Raw genomic sequence first — 23886 nt, forward strand, 5'->3', positions numbered from 1 at the left:
GTACCTTATAGCCTATACAGGTTATACACGTGGTGTAGCTTGTTGTTGTTGTTGTCAGTGACTTCATGTGTAGCAAGTGAAGTGGGAGATTTCCAATCACTGCCAAATGGTATTACAATTACGGAATTAAGTTGGCTAAATGAGAAGTAGAAGGCTACAATGATCAACCAACAGGTAGGCTGTTGTTTAATATGAATGGAGTTGTTGTAGATAAGGACAGGGAGAGCAGCAAAATAGCCTCAATTCGCCTTGCTACTTTATCTAGCTAGCAGGCTAACTTAGCTGGCTATTGTAGCTAGCTAGCATCTTTACATTGATTTGATGCAGTCAAGACAGGTACTACCAGATGGTATGATAAATCACCTATAAAGAGACAAGTTTGTCTAACTAGCGTGAGTCGGTTTGGCTACTTTTTTCTCTCCCTCCATGCCACACGCATAGACTGTCACACACACAGGACCCTGCTCCTCTTCTGCCGATTGACCAAAAACAAGCAGTGCACAGCGCACTGGCTCTCTCCCGAGTCACACAAGCAATTCCACATGAAGTTTCCAAATCATTTATGTTTTCTTTAAAAAACCTATAGTTTGACTATCTGGATATCCGAGAGAAAAATCGTGATATTATTTGAATAGTGAAATCATTTAAAATGCCCATCCCTAATACCTCACTTCCTCTTTCTTCCAGGTCTTTCTGCAGCAGCAGGGATAGGTGTGGACGACCTCCGGAGGCTGTGCATCCTGCGTCTGAGCTTTGTGAAGGGCTGGGGCCCTGACTACCCCCGGCAGAGCATCAAACATACCCCCTGTTGGGTGGAGGTACACCTGCACCGGGCTCTGCAGCTGCTGGACGAGGTACTACACACCATGCCCTTGGCCGACCCAGGACCTGCTAACTGAGTAAAAGGAAAGAGGATCAGTTAAAAATCCATACGGGGTTAAAAACGTACAATCACACACACACACACACACACACACACACACACACACACACACACACACACACACACACACACACACACACACACACACACACACACACACACACACACACACAGCAGTAAAAATTTATGTTTTTGTCATACCCGTGATATGCTGTCAGCCAATCAGCATTCAGGGCTCGAACCACCCAGTTTATAAAGGCTGATACAGATTGATACATGCACATACAACCACATGCATGTTTCTGTTCTATATAACGCACACAATGTAGAGCTACTCAAAGCCCCACAAAGGCTATCCTCTATTTCTCCGTCACACACAGACACACACTCAAGCAGCCAACAATCACTGCACTCTCCTTAACCACTTGTACTGTCTCCCACACGCCCATGCAACCATTAACCAAACCTGTGGGCATGCAGATATAAAACTACTGATGTCCTGATCATACTTTCCATGTTTTGTGAACATTAATTATTGTTTCACAGCACAAACACCACAAAGCAGCCTTGACCCCTGAATTACCTTTCATAGAGGTTCTATATTATAGTATAAACAGGTAACATTAGTGAAAATGTATACTGAGTAATTTATGTTTATTCTTCTATTCTCTACAGAAATAGAAATGCACTGTAGAAATCTAGGGATGCATTTCAGAGATCCAGTGTTCTGACATGATACAAGCACTTTAGTACTCCTCAAATGCACACACAATCCACACTTGCTCATTTCCTTCTTACATACACACACACACACACACACACACACACACACACACACACACACACACACACACACACACACACACACACACACACACACACACACACACACACACACACACATCAGAAATCCAGAGATGACCCAAACCCAGGAGGACTAAAGATCTTGACCTAAATAACTCATGAACAATTTGTCAAACACAAATCTCACACTACAAAATCAGATTTGGATTCCGATGTTAACCTAGAAGATGTACAGAGTTTTTGGTAAATCCAGACCAATAGAACAGATGCTTTATATCGGTGATTAGAACCTGGGTCACAGAACCAAAATGTCTCAGAACTGTGAAGAACACCAGAGTGATGGAACCAGTGTCCTAATTAATCTAGCCAGCCATCCTTTTGTCATCTCTGTGTATGTGTTGTGTTCTCCTGTGTGTGGATCTCAACTCAAATAGTTAGTCATTCTTATCTTGTTAGCCCTATAATAACACAGGGCACTTTTCTCAAGCTAATTTATTTTCTTACCAAAAGATGAAAAAAGCCAAAAAAACGTAAGCTTTAAAATAGTGGTGTGGGTATTTGTGATGAAGCAGTACAGTGTATGTAACCAAACAGTTTGCCACACGGCGGAACTCACTAAAGCCAGAATACCTCATGATAACAGTGTAAACCCACATTTTGTCTTTCAGCCAAAACCTCAGACGCTCAGTATTTTCTCTTGTAAGTTCCTCCTTAAGGCGTCCGCATGCTTCCCAGCCGAAACAGTTTGTGCATATATTATGACAACATTTTGTGAGGTTTTTGTTTGTTTTGGACTTCGGTAAAGAGTTTTTTCAGCAGTTCGGGTACACAAATGTTTTTCTCGAGGCCAGCCGACGTTCAGGAGCCGAAGTCTACGCCCCCTTCGTCCGTAATTAGTCAACTGTGGGGATTCTTCAATAAAGTCTTTGGGTGTGTTTGTAAATTGCCTTCAGTGTGTCAGAGTGCGCTCTGGGTCGTTCGTAAATTCGCTCTCGGCGAGTTCAGAGCGCACACTGGATTCTCTGGCTGACGAGTAGGGTTGATCCGAGTGTTCTGACCTCAACAGCAGTCAAGCACCCAAGCTAACTGGCTAAAGTTGGTTAGTTTGCTAGCTACTTGCAGGCACAAATGAGAGAACACGTCACTCTGACCATTTTACTCGCCCTAGCAGAGCTGGTTAGGCTGTTTTCATGTTATCTAGAGCATTAGTGACTTTAACTGTGCTGCTGGCGACAATTAAATTCAGTTTTTTTGCAGACACTGGTCATATTCATTGGGTGTTGCACATTTGTAAATTCATCAGTTATGCTGTGCTCTGGCACACTCAGACAAGAGTGCTCTGAAATCGGAGTAAATAGTCCGAGTAAATTTACGAATGCATGGTTGTCACTCAATGAGAAACGACTTGTTTTCATGCTAATTGTTTCCTTGAGAAATACTGCACCTTAGTTAGATGTAAAATTACACGACTAAGATCTCCCATGCAAAAACGTCAAAATGAATGACAGATTTCTTGAGTTATCTTAGATTCATTCTGACTTTTGAGGAAGTGTATACTGGACAAACAGTACGATTGACACTTTTTTCTAATTTTTCAAGGGAGTATGCGAGCACACTTTCGGTTCGCCTAGCCAAATTTGGCTAGCCGTCAGCCGAACTGAAGCATGCTGACGCCTTTAAAGCCTCATATCACACTATGCCTTTCACCAAATTAATATAAGATGGAATATGGAATAGACCCACAATGAAGCCTTGGGGAACACCAAGACATGATCCCGGCAGTTATACAGTAGTTATTAGGCTTTAAAAGTTGAAATCCAGTGACTCGTGGGAATAATGTTTTGAGAAGAAACCCAACACAACTTGTAAAAATATAATTGTAATAGGATGCCCCAACTTTGGATACAATGAGTCATTCTCAATCAGTTTAAATTAGGCCATAATAATATCACTTATACAGTGACAAAATATTAAGAACACCTTCCTAATATTGAGTTGCACCCCCTTTTGCCCTCAGAACAGCCTTAACTCGCACGGACATTAGCTCTACAAGGTGTCAAAAGTGTTCCACAGGGATGCTGGCCCATATTGATTCCAATGCTTCCCTCAGTTGTGTCAAGTTGACTTGATGTCTTTTGGGTGGTGGACCATTGTTGATATGCACAGTAAACTGCAGGTGTCCTTAATGTTTTGTACACTCAGTTTAGGTCACTCTGGAAAACATCAAATGTATCTTTGGAATGAAAGATGACTTTCCTTTGCATTCATTTCAATCAGGTACCCTAGTTTTGGTAACGATCAATCTCAAGCCTACTGAAGTGAAGTTATGACCGATGTTCTAACATTGATGCATAATACGACATGCAAGCTCATCATTTAAGACAGCAGCAGGAAGAAGTAGGCTAGGCTTCATGATGTGGCGTTGAAAAACCTGGACTGAATGCAAACCGTCACTCTATCCAGGGGCAGGAACATGAGTGCTTTTATTGGCTCCTTCCTGTGCTCTGGTGCATTTGATACATGTGCCTTTCCGTTCTCCAAGTCAGGCTGTTTAGGGATGTACTTCACAGATGCTAGGGTTTATGTCATCCATAAGTTGGACATCTCCAAAGCATGACAATTTCATCCAGTTGGAGTGTAATTTCTACTAAGCCTACATGTTGGCAACATACCCTATGCTCAAGGTCAAAAAGGTCAATTCTTTCCCCCACAGTTATCAAATCAGAGGTGTCCATTTATAATCACTGTTTGATTTGTGCTTTTAGTTTTGGTCAAAGTAGATGACACCCCTCACAGTGGATTGTAACACAGACAATACTTTGTCTTCCTTTGTCTGTAGATATACAGTACCATGATATATGGGTTGTCATCTTGATAGGTTTATCCCTTCTGTTGAGTGTGTTGGTTGGGTAGGAAATGGAAAATAACACAGCTCAAGTGCTTTGTACACGTCACTGAGTTTTGCTGATCAATTTGGGCAATGCAGCAATAAGAAGTGAAACGTGTTGAGCTCAACAGCCCCTGAGTTAGATTGAGCACAACATATAGTGGTTCCCTCAGGTACTGTGTTACAGCCCCATTGTAGGTGTTATTACATAACACTTTATTATTGCATCAGGCTGGTATTGGATTAATACTGTTTGACAGTTATAACTCAACTATCCATATAGCCCTTGTGGTGTTATTTAGCCTTGCTGAAATATTATGCTACTAAGGTGTCTAATGGAATTGGAAAACGTGTTGCCCTTTGGAACTGCCCATGCACTCCACACACCTATGTCACAATTGATTTCATTATTTGTCACTTAGGCTCCACGTGTCTGGGAGTGTTACGTATTCAGGGATGAAGAGAGGTTTAAAACTATTGTTTCTCCATCTATGGCTCTGCTTATCATAGTGCTATATCTACCCAACTACATTTCCACTCAACCAATGCTTTAACCATTGAAAATAGGGTTGCAAAGCTACCTGTAGTTTACCAAAGTTACCAGAATCCTTATTAATTTAGGTAATTAACAGAAAATATATGGCAATCTATTGTAACTTTGGTCATTTATACTTGAATAACTTAAAAAAAAAATGTATTCATATATAGTATTCCTGTTTTTTTTTAAATATCTGTATCCATATTGTCCATGAGTTTCTAGTATATAGACCATACGGTTCAAGAGAAAATAGTCTTATTAATGAAAAATCAACAATGGCATTATTTAGATTTAACTCTGCAACTCTTCCAACTATTGACTTTTGTTTTACAACTGCCACCAGTTTGATGCAAAAACATTGACAACAAATACATATTGACATAGTAAAATAAATATATATATATATACACTACCAGTAAAAAGTTTTAGAAGACCTCCTCATTCAAGGGTTTTTCTTTATTTTTGACTATTTTCTACATTGTAGAATAATTGTGAAGACATCAAAACTATTAAATAACAAATATGGAATCATGTAGTAACCAAAAAAGTGTTAAACACATCAAAATATATTTTATATTTGAGATTCTCAAATAGCCACCCTTTGCCTTGATGACAGCTTTGCACACTCTTGGTATTCTCTCAAACAGCTTCACATGGAATGCCTTTCCAACTGTCTTGAAGGAGTTCCCACATATGCTGAGCACTTGTTGGCTGCTTTTCCTTCACTCTGCGGTCTGACTCATCCCAAACCATCTCAATTGGTTGAGGTCGGGGAATTGTGGAGGCCAGGTCATCTGATGCAGCACTCCATCACTCTCCTTCTTGGTAAAATAGCTCTTACACAGCCTGGTGGTGTGCTGGGTCATTGTCCTGTTGAAAAACAAATGATAATCCCACTAAGCCCAAAGCAGATGGGATGGGGTATCACTGCAGAATGCTGTGGTAGCCATGCTGGTTATGTGTGTCTTGAATTCTAAATAAATCACCGACAGTGTCATCAGCAAAGCACCCCCCCACCATAACACCTCCTCCATGCATTACGGTGGTAAATACACATGCGGAGTTCATCCGTTCACCCACACCGCGTCTCACAAAGACATGGCGGTTGGAACCAAAAATCTCCAATTTGGACTCCAGACCAAAGAACACATTTCCACCGGTCTAATATCCATTGATAGTGTTTCTTGGCCTAAGCAGGTCTCTTCTTCTTATTGGTGTTCTTTAGTAGTGGTTTCTTTGCAGCAATTCAACCATGAAGGCCTGATTCACACAGTCTCCTCTGAGCAGTTGATGTTGAGATGTGTCTGTTACTTGAACTCTGTGAAGCATTTATTTGGGCTGCAATTTCTGAGGCTGGTAACTCTAAGGAACTTATCATATGCAGCAGAGGTAACTCTGGGTCTTCCATTCCCATGGCGGTCGTCATGAGAGTCAGTTTCATCATAGCGCTAAATGGTTTTTGCGACTGCACTTGAAGAAACGTTCAAAGTTATTGACATTTTCTGTATTGACTGACCTTCCCAGAGTCGCCTCTTCACTTTTGACATTGAGACTGGGGTTTTGCGGGTACTATTTAATGAAACTGCCAGTTGATGACTTGTGAGGCGTCTGTTTCTCAAACTAGACACTCTAATGTACTTGTCCTCTTGTTCAGTTGTGCACTGGGGCCTCCCACTCCTCTTTCTATTCTCGTTAGAGCCAGTTTGTGCTGTTCTGTGAAGGGAGTAGTACACAGCGTTGTACGAGATCTTCAGTTTCTTGGCAATTTCTCGCATGGAATAGCCTTCATTTCTCAGAACAAGAATAGATTGACAGGTTTCAGAAGAAAGGTCTTTGTTTCTGGCCATTTTGAGCCTGTAATCCAACCCACAAATGCTGATGCTAAAGAAGGACAGTTTTATTGCTTCTTTAATCACAACAACAGCTTTCAGCTGTGCTAACATAATTGCAAAAGGGTTTTTTAATGATCAATTATCCTTTTAAAATGATAAACTTGGATTAGCTAAAACAATGTGCCATTGGAACACAGGAGTGATGGTTGCTGATAATGGGCCTCTGTACGCCTATGTATATATTCCATTTTAATCAGTTGTTTCCAGCTACAATAGTCATTTACAACATTAACAATGTCTACACCGTATTTCTGATCAATTAGATATTTTAATGGACAGAAAAAGTTGCTTTTCTTTCAAAATCAAGGACATTTCTAAGTGACCTCAAACTTTTGAACGGTAGTGTATATTTATACATGTAAATATATTTCACACTGAAACCCTCATATTAAACATCAATGGTATTCACTCAATTGATTGTTTATATTTAGGACAATGTTTTACAGCTTATATTTTACATGTGATACGGCTACACAGAGGGCCAGAGATAAATACAGACACCTGTGATAATCTGAGTGACTCAAAAGGGCCACCTGATGTCTTGTGATAATTTTAGTATCTTACAATCATTCAAAGATACAAAAATGTGGGTAGTTTACTAGTAAACTGAAGTTCTCCAGTAATATACCCTCCCTTTGCAACCCTAATTGAGACCCATGCTATGTTCCTCTGCATTTGACCACATTCAAACTGATACCTGTCACAAAAGAGAACGTGAGTGAGATGACGGTCACTCAACAGGAATCATACATCATTCCATAAATAAATGAACTATTTCCTTTTAAAACAGAAAATATATAGACAATATGTTGTCAAGTGTGAAATGACTCAATTTGGCTATTTTATGGATATTGTTATTTCTATTATTGTTGCAATTGTAATTATTTTATTGTAAAAAAAACGTGCTGCTCTTGTAATGTTGACTGTACACCCAAGTGAAATAAAAAATACAGCATTGTAATTTTAATACAAACTTTGTTTTGTCATGTATTGACACTGTTTAAATGACTTTTCATGTTAATTTAGTTACAATATTCAGGTTCTTCATGTCCTGTGGAATGGAATTAGTAGTTTCTTCTCACAGCCACTGTGTCTCCAGCTTTGAGGAGAGACTATTATTCTAGTGGCCATAGGCTTGCTACTGTTCAGGTTGAACACTGGAGGGCATTCTTTCTCTATCCAGCCATACCCTTTCCCTTTTAGTAGTAGCAGGAACTGTTGACAGACCGGGAAAAACACACCACATGTAGCATAATCCTTCAGTTCCTTAGGGTATCCATCATTAACTGAGTTTATGCATTGGGAATAGATTTTACATTCTATTCATCCTATTTACGTTTTAGTATAGCCTTTTATATATTCTGTTCCAAACAACTATACATAACCTAGGCTATCCTATATTAGTCAATGCCACTCATATTAGCATTTTTCACTTCAATGTTTCATATTGTGTAACTAAATTGTGATACTGTTATGGCATACAATTCAAAATAATGTCCTACCATAAGGACTTCATAACTATTGGGTTCTAACTTGAAATATACTTATTCCTATCACTATATAAGAAGGTACTGGTTATGTTACGTATGATAACGGTTTATGTTCTGTGTCAATGAAGGGTGAATAAGGAATGTGTATGGAAAGTTACTGAGGGAGGCAAAGGGCAACCGTCTCTGATAAGCCAGGCCAGCTGCGGAACTAAGGGGGAGCGAGGAATTTGGCCCGAGGTCAAGTCAACAGATGAAGTGAGAAGAAACCTCTGGGTGGGGGGCCAGAGAGGCCCACCCCAACGACTCTCCTACTACAGTCCTATCTCACACACATACACTTCCAAGCCCGTGAAGGTTCTAACATCAGGCATGGCCATGACTACACTAGTGAGAGGAACCAATTAAGTTCCTGCATAGCAACAGAGATGTATTGGCTGTCTAGATGTGTAAAGAGTTGACCCCGCCTAGTAGGAGGTTATAAATATATGTGCTTGTATAATCATACCTTGTCTTTGCAGCTGTATGACTCAATGGGATGAATAAACTTGGCTTGAACTTTTGCAAGTCGTCCATTTGAGGTATTACTATTTGTTCTGAACCTAACAACCCATTCATAACCCAAACATACTGCATTCATGAGCACAGACATGAGTGCACACCATTGGCGCGTACAGACACACACAAAAGGGAGGGAATTTGTGTATCAAGCAAAGGGAGATCCATTAAGTGAGCATGACGTCGCTGCATTGACTTCATTGGATAGGCCTGTTCTCCAAACCTAAAGAAAAGTGCCTCTCCAAAAGGCTCACATGATGGCTCATGTAGTCACCAGCTGACCATATGAAGATCGACGCCATACACACACCACACCAAACAATTCATTGAACAGCAGCCATCATCTGGGGACCAGCAGTAAGCATCATCAACCAAAGGTGAGTTATTATCTGATGTTTTGTCTTACTCTGTACTTTGATTTGTTCTATATTTTCCGACTTCGATGTTCTTGAACTTTTGTTGCTGTGCTGCCATATTGTTTGCCCATGGCATATTGTTAATTTAGGTTTAAGACATTCAATATTGCTACTTAAGAGCACCCTTTTGAGTAGCGTTACATAGGAAATGTGTAACGAGGAATTGGGCCAGGGTAATTGCAGCTTGGATTTGTTGATAACTGGCACTTGTTTCCTTTGTTCCTAGAACCATACTACATACTGACCTCGGCCAAAATAAAACGGATCACAGTGATCAAAGATAAGTCCTGAATCTGAGTCTCTCTGACAAGAGCCCTTTGGCGGGCACCACCATTCTCATTAATCCCAGCCATACAATCCTTTCAAATTTAGACTATTTCTTACACCCAGTATGCCTGGTTTGCATTGAAACACATGGACATGGTGTGTTTATCCCTATTATTCAATGAACATGAGCATAAATGTTTTTTTGTTCAGATTTCAGTTGATTAAAACACAAACTACAGTCGTGCATATTATTGAGGGATATCAGGGATAGAAGATTGAGATATTGTTGATCATATTGTTGATTATATTTTTTGGTCCTCCACCTGTCCCTTTTAATACATTAGAGTGGGAGATTTGATATAGTCTTCAGATAGTTTTTAGAAAGACAAGTTCAACTAATTAACAAGAATAACATGACAGCAAATGTGAATCAGTTCAGATAATTAATTGAAAGTTGTGTGGTGTTATGGTCTTATGCACAGCTTCTTATCCAGAGGGCCAGTGTGGGTGCAGGGTTGTGTTCTAGCCAAGGAATAATACACCTGATTCAACTTATGTCCTGGTTGAAGTCTATGATTAGTTGATTTGTTTAACAGGTTGGTAAGAACAAAAGTCCACATTGATCTCTGTGGATATGATTGGACACACCCTTGTTATGAGTGTTACTTGTATAATGAATAGTAATGATACGTTTATTTTAATAACTTTAGGGGAGATAATATAATTTTACATAAGAAATATCAGTTTAAGGTTTGAACATTTGGAAGTTAATTTAAACTGATTATTCAAGAGGTGGACTTATTTGGAAAACCCATGGGCTTAAAGGGTACATTCAGTACCCATTAAGCCCAGTCTGGACTTTTCACATATTTTATCAAATATTTGTCTTAATATTTGTTCTTGTCATTCTGATTGTCTCCACCCCTTTCCAGGTGTTGCCCATCTTCCCCATCATCCCCTGTGTATTTATACCCGTGTTCTCTGTTTGTCTGTTGCCAATTTGTCTTGTCTGTCAATTCAACCAGCGGTTTTGTGTCTCAGCTCCTGCTTTTCCCAGTCTCTCTTTTTCTCACCCTCCTGGTTTTGACCCTTGCCTGTCCTGAGTCTGAGCCCGCCTGCCTGACCAGTCTGCCTGCCCCTGAGCCTGCCTGCCGTCCAGTACCGTTGCCCCACCTCTGGTTTACTGACCCTTGCCTGCCTTGACCTGTCTATAACCTGCCCCTGTTGGATTATTAAACAATTGTTAATTCGACGTTGTCTCCATCTGGGTCTCAACTTCATACCTGATAGTTAGAAATGTCAACTTAGATTTTGTTGGGCTTAATAGGTACAATTACCCTAGCCTGTCAATTATGATGATTTAGTAACATGTTTATTTGCAGACAATTACCTTGACAAATTATGCCTACATCGAGGCTACTCTTCTGCTAAAATAAAGTTATTGAAGACCAACTGTTTATTACCACATTGTAAATGAAAGTGATTTGGAATGCAGCAAGTGGAAGACCATTTTTTAAAATATGTTATAAAACAAAGCACTTTGCATACGTTTCTTTGGTTAAGATAACGACCTCCAAATAATAAGAAATTACTCTCCCTACCACATCAGACATTGTTTCCACAACGAAGTACAATATGCCACAGTAGACATACTGGCCTTGTAGTCCTGTAAGAAAATATGAAGGTTCACTATTGAGTGTTATCGCATTGTTCTACAAATAAATGGAAAATCTCCGCTCTCAACACAACATAGAAAATGTTGCTTTTCAATACCAGCCTAACCACGAACACCATTTTCTTTTTAAACACGATAATTTGTGCAACTTTAAATAACTTAATTCGAATAAATTATAATTTGATTCAAAATTCAACACAATCGCAATTGAATGTCAAATGTGTAGCCTACAGTTCAAGAATGTTTACTTTTCCCCTCTTGATAAGAAATTACCATGTTTTATTAGTACAAGTACAATTTTAGGCCCTTCACTCAAATGTGCTCTTTGTCACCTGGGGCCAAATGGCCCAAAACACAAGTAGTGTTTTTGCACACATGACTAGTTACAATAGTTTTTACTATAAAGTTTTGCCGGACATGACTAGTATACTGTAATATTCCCTGTAGTGTTTTTGCAGACATAACTATTATTTACTGTAGTATATTGTAGTAACACCTGCCATCTAGGGTTGATTTGAGTTTATTTGTATTTTTACAGGGACACTGCACATTAATCAACGTTTCAGTAAAAGTCCAGGTTTTAGCCAGCCATCTAATTTTCAACCTCAGTCTCTGGGCAGGTCATTAAAAACAATTACAATAACAATACAGACAAGCAATGAGCAGTGAGCACATGCCGAGCAGCATAGAACAAGCAACACGTAGCACGCAGACAGAGCAACAGAACAAAAAGCAACAGTTTTTCCACACCTCACAAGCTACAGACAACACGGAAAGCGGCAATACACAGCTAGGGATTATGTTCACACGTTTGATTGGCCTTTAGCCATGTTTTCATGTTTTTTGTGAAGGTGCAATGTGTGTTCCAGACATGGGAAGCTCTCACAGAGAAAGAAGATTAGGAAAAGCAAAGGGAACTATGCAGTCACCTCTCATGGCAGACCTTGTGGATCTGCTGCCATGGGTTTGGGGTTTCTATTTAACAAAAGTACTAAGTGGAGGGGGAGCTAGGCCATTTAGGATCTTGAATACAAGACATGCATCGATGTATTGCATAAGATTTTCCCAACTCAGGAACTCATGCTTTCTGAGGATGTAACAGTGAGGATGGTTATTGGGCTTCCTATCAATCACTTTGAGAGCCTGTTTGTAGACAGACTGAATGGGGTTTAAAGTTGTACAGCAAGCTTGGGCCCAACTAATCAAGCAGTATGTTAATTGGGGGAGTATCATAGATTTGAAGTACAGTTTTGCTACAAATCAAATCAAATTTCTTTATATAGCCCTTCGTACATCAGCTGATATCTCAAAGTGCTGTACAGAAACCCAGCCTAAAACCCCAAACAGCAAACAATGCAGGTGTAGAAGCACGGTGGCTAGGAAAAACTCCCTAGAAAGGCCAAAACCTAGGAAGAAACCTAGAGAGGAACCAGGCTATGTGGGGTGGCCAGTCCTCTTCTGGCTGTGCCGGGTGGAGATTATAATAGAGCATGGCCAAGATGTTCAAATGTTCATAAATGACCAGCATGGTCGAATAATAATAAGGCAGAACAGTTGAAAAGTTGAAACTGGAGCAGCAGCACGGCCAGGTGGACTGGGGACAGCAAGGAGTCATCATGTCAGGTAGTCCTGGGCCATGGTCCTAGGGCTCAGGTCCTCCGAGAGAGAGAAAGAAAGAGAGAGTTAGAGAATGCACACTTAGATTCACACAGGACACCGAATAGGACAGGAGAAGTACTCCAGATATAACAAACTGACCCTAGCCCCCCGACACATAAACTACTGCAGCATAAATACTGAAGGCTGAGACAGGAGGGGTCAGGAGACACTGTGGCCCCATACGAGGACACCCCCGGACGGGGCCAAACAGGAAGGATATAACCCCACCCACTTTGCCAAAGCACAGCCCCCACACCACTAGAGGGATATCTTCAACCACCAACTTACCATCCTGAGAAAAGGCTGAGTAAAGCCCACAATGATCTCCGCCATGGCACAACGCAAGGGGGGGCGCCAACCCAGACAGGATGACCACATCAGTGAATCAACCCACTCAGGTGACGCACCCCTTCCAGGGACGGCATGAGAGAGCCCCAGTAAGCCAGTGACTCAGCCCCTGTAATAGGGTTAGAGGCAGAGAATCCTGTGGAAAGAGGGGAACCGGCCAGGCAGAGACAGCAAGGGCGGTTCGTTGCTCCAGAGCCTTTCCGTTCACCTTCCCACCCCTGGCCAGACTACACTCAATCATATGACCCACTGAAGAGATGAGTCTTCAGTAAAGACTTAAAGGTTGAGGCCGAGTTTGCGTCTCTGACATGGGTAGGCAGACCGTTCCATAAAAATTGAGCTCTATAGGAGAAAGCCCTGCCTCCAGCTGTTTGCTTAGACATTCTAGGGACAATTAGGAGGCCTGTGTCTTGTGACCGTAGCGTACGTGTAGGTATGTACGGCAGGACCAAATCAGAGAGATAGGTAGGAGCAAGCCCATGTAATGCTTTGTAGGTTAGCAGTAAAACCTTGAAATCAGCCCTTGCTTTGACAGGAGGCTAGTGTAGACAGGCTAGCACTGGAGTAATATGATACATTTTTTTTGGTTCTTGTCAGGATTCTAGCAGCCGTATTTAGCACTAACTGAAGTTTATTTAGTGCTTTATCCGGGTAGCCGGAAAGTAGAGCATTGCAGTAGTCTAACCTAGAAGTGACAAAAGCATGGATTAATTTTTCTGCATCATTTTTGGACAGAAAGTTTCTGATTTTTGCAATGTTCTTCAAAAGAGAGATCAGGGTCCAGAGTAACGCAGAGGTCCTTCACAGTTTTATTTGAGATGACTGTACAACCATTAAGATTAATTATCAGATTCAACAGAAGATCTCTTTGTTTCTTGGGACCTAGAACAAGCATCTCTGTTTTGTCCGAGTTTAAAAGTAGAAAGTTTGCAGCCATCCACTTCCTTATGTCTGAAACACATGCTTCTTGCAAGGGCAATTTTGGGGCTTCACCATGTTTCATTGAAATGTACAGCTGTGTGTCATCCGCATAGCAGTGAAAGTTAACATTATGTTTTCGAATAACATCCCCAAGAGGTAAAATATATAGTGAAAACAATAGTTGTCCTAAAACGGAACCTTGAGGAACACCGAAATTTACAGTTGATTTGTCAGAGGACAAACCATTCACAGAGACAAACTGATATCTTTCCGACAGACAAGATCTAAACCAGGCCAGAACTTGTCCGTGTAGACCAATTTGGGTTTCCAATCTCTCCAAAAGAATGTGGTGATCGATGGTATCAAAAGCAGCACTAAGGTCTAGGAGCATGAGGACAGATGCAGAGCCTCGGTCCGATGCCATTAAAATGTAATTTACCACCTTCACAAGTGCCGTCTCAGTGCTATGATGGGGTCTAAAACCAGACTGAAGCATTTCGTATACATTGTTTGTCTTCAGGAAGACACCTACCTCTGTAATTACATTTACATTTAAGTCATTTAGCAGACGCTCTTATCCAGAGCGACTTACAAATTGGTGCAAACACCTATGACAACCAGTGGAACAGCCACTTGCATCTAAATCTTGTTGGGGGAGAAGGGGGGTGAGAAGGATTACTTACCCTTACTTACCCTATCCTAGGTATTCCTTGAAGAGGTGGGGTTTCAGGTGTCTCCGGAAGGTGGTGATTGACTCCGCTGTCCTGGCATCGTGAGGGAGTTTGTTCCACCATTGGGGGCCAGAGCAGCGAACAGTTTTGACTGGGCTGAGCGGGAACTGTACTTCCTCAGTGGTAGGGAGGCGAGCAGGCCAGAGGTGGATGAACGCAGTGCCCTTGTTTGGGTGTAGGGCCTGATCAGGGCCTGGAGGTACTGAGGTGCCGTTCCCCTCACAGCTCCGTAGGCGAGCACCATGGTCTTGTAGCGGATGCGAGCTTCAACTGGAAGCCAGTGGAGAGAGCGGAGGAGCGGGGTGACGTGAGAGAACTTGGGAAGGTTGAACACCAGACGGGCTGCGGCGTTCTGGATGAGTTGTAGGGGTTTAATGGCACAGGCAGGGAGCCCAGCCAACAGCGAGTTGCAGTAGTCAAGACGGGAGATGACAAGTGCCTGGATTAGGACCTGCGCCGCTTCCTGTGTGAGGCAGGGTCGTACTCTGCGGATGTTGTAGAGCATGAACCTACAGGAACGGGACACCGCCTTGATGTTAGTTGAGAACGTCAGGGTGTTGTCCAGGATCACGCCAAGGTTCTTAGCGCTCTGGGAGGAGGACACAATGGAGTTGTCAACCGTGATGGCGAGATCATGGAACGGGCAGTCCTTTCCCGGGAGGAAGAGGAGCTCCGTCTTGCTGAGGTTCAGCTTGAGGTGGTGATCCGTCATCCACACTGATATGTCTGCCAGACATGCAGAGATGCGATTCGCCACCTGGTCATCAGAAGGGGGAAAGGAGAAGATTAATTGTGTGTCGTCTGCATAGCAATGATAGGAGAGACCATGTGAGGTTATGACAGAGCCAAGTGACTTGGTGTATAGCGAGAATAAGAGAGGGCCTAGAACAGAGCCCTGGGGGACACCAGTGGTGAGAGCGCGTGGTGAGGAGACAGATTCCCGCCACGCCACCTGGTAGGAGCGACCTGTCAGGTAGGACGCAATCCAAGCGTGGGCCGCGCCGGAGATGCCCAACTCGGAGAGGGTGGAGAGGAGGATCTGATGGTTCACAGTATCGAAGGCAGCCGATAGGTCTAGAAGGATGAGAGCAGAGGAGAGAGAGTTAGCTTTAGCAGTGCGGAGCGCTCCGTGATACAGAGAAGAGCAGTCTCAGTTGAATGACTAGTCTTGAAACCTGACTGATTTGGATCAAGAAGGTCATTCTGAGAGAGATAGCGGTAGAGCTGGCCAAGGACGGCACGCTCAAGAGTTTTGGAGAGAAAAGAGAGAAGGGATACTGGTCTGTAGTTGTTGACATCGGAGGGATCGAGTGTAGGTTTTTTCAGAAGGGGTGCAACTCTCGCTCTCTTGAAGACGGGAGGGACGTAGCCAGCGGTCAGGGATGAGTTGATGAGCGAGGTGAGGTAAGGGAGAAGGTCTCCGGAAATGGTCTGGAGAAGAGAGGAGGGGATAGGGTCAAGCGGGCAGGTTGTTGGGCGGCCGGCCGTCACAAGACGCGAGATTTCATCTGGAGAGAGAGGGGAGAAAGAGGTCAGAGCATAGGGTAGGGCAGTGTGAGCAGAACCATTTCGTTTGAATCTGAAATTAGCTCAGTTGAATTTGGTTATTTGAGTTACCCTTTTCACCTGCTTGTTAAAAGAGAGGTTGGAATCAAGTATGATGCCAAGATACTGCAAATCGGATACCAGCTGGAGCTTCTCCCCTGACACATAGACATCTGGCTCAGTGGCATCAGTTTCTCTCTTTGTGAAGAACATGCAGACTGTTTTTTTCACATTGAGATGCCAACATGAGTCTCTGAGCCACTTTGTAACCTGGACCACTACAGTAGTGAGTTCTTGTACAGCCTGTTGTTTGCTCTTTGATCATTAATGTACAGGCTGAACAGGAGAGGCCCCAGTATTGACCTTTGGGACACGCCCACATCATAGTTGAGAGTGATTAAATCACTCTGACACACTGGGTTCTACCTTCGAGGTATGATTTCATCCATCTCAAGGCATCAGAGGAAGGTACTCTGCTACACACTTTTCAGTAACCTTCGACACCACAGGTAGTATACTAATGGGCCTGTAGTTACTCATGTCAGCAGGGTCACCTGATTTAAAGATGGCCGTTATTATGGCCGACTTCCAGACCCTTGGAAACACCCCCTGACCAATAGATGTGTTGGTGACCTTAGTAGTTGGGCCAATGAGTGACTCTTTGTAGTTTTTAAGAAAGGTAGAGTCCAGCCCAAACACATCTTTGGCTTTAGAGTTCTTTAGTGAGCTAATCACCTTGTTCACCTCTGACTCAGAAACCTCCCTTATGATGAAGACAGGTTGAGTGTCATTCACTAGCACTGAGCCCAACAAACCAGTGGAGGGGTTCTGTGTCAGTACCTTGACAGAGTCCGCAAAGTAGGAATCGACTGCATCCTGTGTTATACTGTCTCTTTTTGCAGTGTTACTATGATCTTTCCCTGTAACTTTTTTAGATTCTCCCTTTGCTTCACCAATTATATTGATAAAAACGTTTGCCTTGGCCTGTCTGATTTCTTTCATCACCTTATTTCTCAGCATGGTAAAGGTACATCTGTCATGTTCTAATTTGGATTTTAGGGCTGTTTTTAGAGCATGATCTCATTCTTTCATCAGTATCCAGATTTCTCCATTTAGCCATGGAAGAGTGCTCTTTTGGCCAGGTTTGGATTTGATTTTCTTTAGGAAGGCATTTATTGTAGTCTGGATTGTGTATAGAAAAACCTGACTATCAGCTTCCACATCTGTATAGGACAAGAGATCATTCCAGTTAATTCCCTTAATTGCGTTTCCAAAATAATTAAATTCACTGTTAGAAAGCCTGATCAGCTCAGAATACCTAACAGTAGAGGTTAAACCTGTTCTTGGAAAACTTTCTGGATGTATGTGTCAGATTATGATCAGACAGCCCAGTAACCACATTGAATGATTTATTCACACTGGTTTATTACGGAACACCAAATCAATCTGTGTTTTAGAACAACAAGTCAACCTGGTCGGCCCTTTAACTAGCTGTGTAAGTGTAACAGTACAACTTTAATCCGTCCCCTCGCCCCTACCCGGGCGCGAACTAGGGACCCTCTGCACACATCAACAACGAAGCAACGACATTACCCATCACTCCACAAAAGCCGCCGCCCTTGCAGAGCAAGGGGAACCACTACTTCAAGGTCTCAAAGCGAGTGACGTCACCGATTGAAATGCTATTAGCGCGCACCACCACTAACTAGCTAGCCATTTCACATCCGTTACATAAGGTCAAAGGTATTAGTGCTCCCCATTTCAGGGTTTTCTTACAAGACTTGTCTTCATAATTAGTGTTAAAATCTCCCATTAAGATGACCTCTTTCCCAAAGTCACATTCCCTAAGCATGTTATTAAACTGATCAAAAAACACACTTTTGGTGGAAGGTGGCCTGTACATTCCAATAAGGGTAAAAGACATTTGGGGAGACAGTGTAAAGTTCAGGCCAATACATTCTAGTTCATTATCACATGACCACCCAATTTGTTTACATCGGATATGTTCTTTAATGTAAATCATCACACCCCCTCCTCTTCCTTCAGTCCTGTCTCCCCTGAAAACATTGTAGCCAGGCACAATCAAAGCAGCAGATGGAGAGGTTTTATGGAGCCATGTCTCTGAGAGGCAGAGGAAGTCAAGGTTGGAATCTGTGAGAAGATGTTGAATTGTATCACTTTTTGGAATGGCACTGCGAATGTTCAAGTGCCCCCCTAGTAGTCTCTTGGGTTTAGTTCGCGGGTCCCAGATTACTCGAGAGTTATTGACATATTGAAAAAAGTTACATTTTCTGTGTTTAGGCCGTTTTGATTAGGGGCAGTTCAGTAGTGCAATTAACTATCCCTTCCGCTTGCACTGGATGCGGGGGACTAAGTAAAAACATGCGTGGGTATCGCGTATAGCGACTTGGATATGTTTGGAGTGCTAAATGTAATATTGGACCCGGATGACTCGAGATAAATCATGGGACCATAACGTTCACCCACTTCCGCGGTGATTAGAGGACACGGCCATCCACTGCTTTCAACTCCGGTGAGTATCGCTTACTCAGTGGTGTTCGGCCCAGGGTTGAGTTGCACATCCCCGGAGAGTAGTGAGTTTCCAATATATGTTGGACTTGTGCTTGTTACTCATAAGCGATTCAGTCGAATAGGGAGCGAGGTAGACTTGGCCATTATGCAGAACATTATGGTATGGTGTGTACTGTCCGCTCTCGTGGAACGGTGAACTAATGTGTTTGTCTGGGGTGGTGGTGGCGGCATTCAAGGACAGTAGATGAGCAAGGACGCACTGAGATTATCGGTAGAGAAGCTACATCATTGACAATCGTGGCAATGTACTGAAGATAAAACGCATACTTGCGCTTTAAATCTTTGCATGAGTCACTTAGCTGGGGTCGGTGTACACCGGCTTTAGATAAAATAACAGCATCTTGAGGAGAAGCAGCACCTGCCACACCACCCTCCCGTCCGTCTGTTATTGATAGTTTCCAACAATCTCACAACTACCAGACTACGCCAGTTACTGTTTAATGAGGGGAACACCTCAACCAGATCAAGACGCTGTGAAGTATTGTAATGTTTGTTTGTTTCAATTAATCCCGTAAGGGATGGGTTGCCAATTGGCGATTTGACGCGAAAATAAAATGTGATTGATACATACATTCATTCACAGGTTTGCGACGGGCCATCTACTGCTGTTCAACAGTTCTGATCAATGCAACAGATAACACCTTAGCAAAACTAGACAATTTTATATTACAATTGTAACATCTAAACGTTACAGGTTCTAGGCCCAATATAGGGAAACGGTACAGAGATATAAATAACAAGCAAAGTTTATTATAGGATTAGGTTTGCTTGTTTGACACAAACATACACAAGACTACACCGAAATTAGTTACTTTTGGTCCTGTAGTGTATGTGGATCTTAGGCTTGTGTGCGGCTGCTAGGCCATGGAAACCCATTTCATGAATCACGCAACGAACAATTGTTGTGCTGACATTGCTTCCAGAGGCAGTTTGGAACTCTGTAGTGTGCGTTGCAAATAACTGTGGCCTTCTAGTAAGGCCCTTTCCTGTTTCATCATGACAATGCCTCTGTGCACAAAGCGATGGTCCATGATACAGAAATGGTTTATCAAGATCAGTGTGGAAGAACTTGACTGGGCTGCACAGATCCCTGACCTCAACTCCATCGAACACCTTTGGGATGAACTGGAACGCCGACTGCGAGCCAGGTCTAATCGGCCAACATCATTGCCTGGCCTCACAAATGCTCTTGTGGCTGAATGGAAGCAAGTCCCCGCAGCAATGTTCCAACATCTAGTGGAAAGCCTTCCCAGAAGAGTGGAGGCTATTATAGCAGCAAAGGGGAGGACCAACTCTATATTATTTCCCATGATTTTGGAATGAGATGTTTGAGGAGAAGGTGCTCATACTTTTGGGCAATAAATCTCGGTAACCAGGTTCCCACCATTTAATTCTAGCCCAAACGGTTTGGACGCTGCAAACAGAAATCCAAGCTAATTGATTGATAAAAGACACCTTGTACTAGAGAGATATACATGGTTATTAAAACATCACGCCGGTGTAAGCCTACACGGAACACAGCCTTTATTTTTAGTGTTACTAAAATCCCCTATGGGAGAAATGAATGGTGGAAAACCGATTGAAACCATTTCCTTGTTTGACCGCTAGGTTTTATTGGTATTATCACTCCTACTGTGGTACTCATATACACACACACACACACACACACACACCTCTCCTCCCTCCCCTCCAACTCCTCCCAACCTGGAGTCAGGGGTAAATGTAAAATAGTACATCTAAATCCGGTACACTCCAATTAGTATAATATGTTACCTTTTTGTATGGTGTGTATTAATTTGTGAATGTCCATCATCCATTTCATAAGAGATGTTATGAATTACAGTTCATATGATGTTACGAATAAGCATATTGTGAATAGCATGTTACGAATAGCATATTGTACAAATGTCAGTTCACAAAATATGTTAGACATTTGCAAAACGTATGATATGTTATGGATTTTAATTTGTTGTGGCTAACGTTAACTAGTCAAGGGGTTAGAGTTAGGGGTTAAGATTAGGCGTAAGGGGTTAAGATTAGGCGTAAGGTTAAAGTAGGCTAACTTGCTAAGTAGTTGCAAAGTAGCTGGTAAGTAGTTGCAAAGTTGCTGGTAAGTAGTTGCAAAGTTGCCAATTGGGTTGGTAGACGTTCACGTAATATGCCAACCCATCCAGCCCGACAAACCACCCTACTTTCGTATTTGACTTAAGTAACCTTCTGTCTTATGTAACCATACCAAACGTAACATATTATAGTAATTTAATTGTCCCTGAATTATGTTTACTATGTTACGTATAGTCTAGGAGACCCAGGCTGCTCTTCCCTCCCTCTATCCCTCCCTGATGGGCCAACAGAGTAGTTGTCATGCTGTCATTCAGTCTGTGACATGTTGTAACAATGCGTTACCTGATTCTATTCATTCTGGTCTGCTCTGGAACTCTCCTGTCTATTACGCTCATAGACTACTACCAACACCAAAGGTACGTTTTTATTTTTTTAAATCTTTATTTAACTAGGCAAGTCGGTTAACATTCTTATTTACAAAGACGGCCTACTCCGGCCAAACCCTCCCCTAACCCTGAGGATGCTGGGCCAATTGTGCGCCGCCCAATGGGACCCCCGATCTTGGCCGGTTGTGATACAGCCCGGGATCAAAACTGGGACTGTAGTTACTCATCTAGCACTGCCTTAGACCGCTGCGCCACTCAGGATCCCAAAATGCCATGTGTGTAATGGAGAAATTTTAAAAGGGATTTATACTGAACAAAAATAAATGCACAACAATTTCCAAGATTTTACAGAGTTAAAGTTCATATAAGAAAATCAGTCAATGGAAACAAATTCATTAGGCCCTAATCAATGGATTTGACATGACTGGGAATACAGATATGCATCTGTTGGTCACGGATGCCCCAAAAAAAGGTAGAGGCTTGGATCAGAAAGCCAGTCAGTATCTGGTGAAACCACCATTTCCCTCATGCAGTGCCACAAGTCTCTTTCGCATAGACTTGATTAGGCTGTTGATTGTGGCCTGTGGAATGTTGTCCCACTCACCTACAAACATGCTTAATGGGTGACATGTCTGGTGAGTATGCAGTCCACGGAAGAAATGGGACATTTTTAGTGTCCAGAAATTGTGTACAAATCTTGCGACATGAGGCCTTATAATGCTGCAACATGAGGTGATGTCGGTGGATGAATGGCATGACAATGGGCTTCAGGATCTCATCACGGTATCTCTGTGCATTTAAATTGCCATCGATAAAATGTATTTGTGTTCGTTGTCCGTAGCTTATGCCTGCCTATACCATAACCCCACTGCCACCATGATGCACTCTGTTCACAACATTGACATCAGCAAACCGCTTGCCCACACGACGTCATACACATGGTTTGCGGTTGTGAGGCCGGTTGGACGTCCTGCCAAATTCTCTAAAATTACGTTGGAGGCGGCTTATGGTAGAGAAATTAACATTTGATTATCTGGAAACAGCTCTGGTAGACATTCCTGCAGTCAGCGTGCCAATTGCTTTCTCCCTCAACTTAACATAAATGGCATTGTGTTGTGTGATAAAACTGCACATTTTAGAGTGGCTTTTTCTTGCCCCCAGCACAAGGTGCACCTGTGTAATGACCATGCTGTTTTATCAGCTTCTTGATATGCCACACCTGTCGGTGGATGGATTATCTTGGTAAAGGAGAAATGCTCACAAACAGGAATGTAAACATTTGTGCACAAAATTGGAGAGAAATAAGCTTTTTGTGTGCATGGAAAATTTCTGGGATCTTTTATTTCAGCTCTTGAAACACGTTGCATGTATAATTTTGTTCCGTTTAGTGATCAACACAATGTTTAGAATATTTGGACTTTCTGTAATACACATAATTTCCAATGTTCTGTTTGTGACACTCAGGGTGCGTGTTCATGGTCACTAGATTTGAAGCTGAATGTTATGAATTATTCTCGTATCTGTTGATAATGCTTGACGCCAGACTGGATGTAAAAGGACCGAGGATGCAATGATTATTCACTATTATGTTGTATTGATAACAACGTTCTGTGAACACTGTGATTCTGTTGCAGCTGATAAAAGTCACTATCTTTTTATTTGGGTTTCACACAAGCCTCCCGGGGCTGGTGTTTACAGAGTATTTGGTACTGTCTCATTAGGATATGATGGACCTGCCTCCAAGATGCCAGTTAGAATTTTTTTCTGCTTCTGGCTGCATCACACCTGGCCATGATTGGGAGTCCCATAGGGCGGCGCACAATTGGCCCAGTGTCGTCCAGGTTTGGCTGGGGTAGGCCGTCATTGTAAATAAGAATTTGCTCTTAACTGACTTGCCAAGTTAAATCAAGGTTACATTTAAAATGTTGTGCTGGTGGTCTCTCCCTGTTGCGACTTGTAATAAACCAGATAGATCTTTGATTGACTTCACCAATGTATGCTCTCCTCCCACTGGGCAGAGAAGTCAGTTCAACATCTAGTTTTGATTTACATTTGGATGAGTTGTCAACTAACGTGAATTCAATGTGAAATCAACAAAACAAATCACCATCATTGGATTTAGGTGAAAAAAAGACACTTCCCTGATGTTGATGACTTTTTGCAAATCTGTTTTCCACATTGATTCAGTGTCATCACATTGCATTTTTGTTGAAATTACGTGCAAACAACATTG

General features: G+C 42.3%; 2 protein-coding genes across 10 annotated transcripts in view; both read left to right on the forward strand.

Annotated features, from left to right (window-relative positions):
* The window catches only part of smad10a (SMAD family member 10a), a 39420-nt gene extending 31443 nt beyond the window's left edge, over positions 1-7977 (forward strand). For all 6 annotated transcript variants that reach the window (XM_035795438.2, XM_035795440.2, XM_035795442.2 and 3 more), the window contains one exon: positions 688-7977. In XM_035795438.2, coding sequence (XP_035651331.1) covers positions 688-899 — 212 coding nt within the window. In that variant the 3' untranslated portion in view covers positions 900-7977. The remainder of the gene's footprint in view (positions 1-687) is intronic.
* A 10692-nt stretch (positions 7978-18669) lies between these two features.
* Positions 18670-23886, forward strand: part of LOC118399392 (alpha-2,8-sialyltransferase 8F-like) — a 46220-nt gene continuing 41003 nt past the window's right edge. For 3 of the 4 annotated variants that reach the window (XM_052472071.1, XM_052472070.1, XM_052472072.1), the window contains exon 1: positions 18670-19144. Coding sequence is in view for 1 of the 4 variants with exons in the window: in XM_052472073.1 (XP_052328033.1) it covers positions 21601-21683 (83 nt within the window). In the remaining 3 variants the exon portion in view is untranslated. Of the gene's footprint in view, positions 19145-21585; positions 21684-23886 lie in introns of those variants that run through there. The other variant, XM_052472073.1, reaches the window with a different exon arrangement.

This window comes from Oncorhynchus keta, chromosome 20 (genome assembly GCF_023373465.1).
Source record: "Oncorhynchus keta strain PuntledgeMale-10-30-2019 chromosome 20, Oket_V2, whole genome shotgun sequence".
NCBI classification, from domain to species: domain Eukaryota; kingdom Metazoa; phylum Chordata; class Actinopteri; order Salmoniformes; family Salmonidae; genus Oncorhynchus; species Oncorhynchus keta.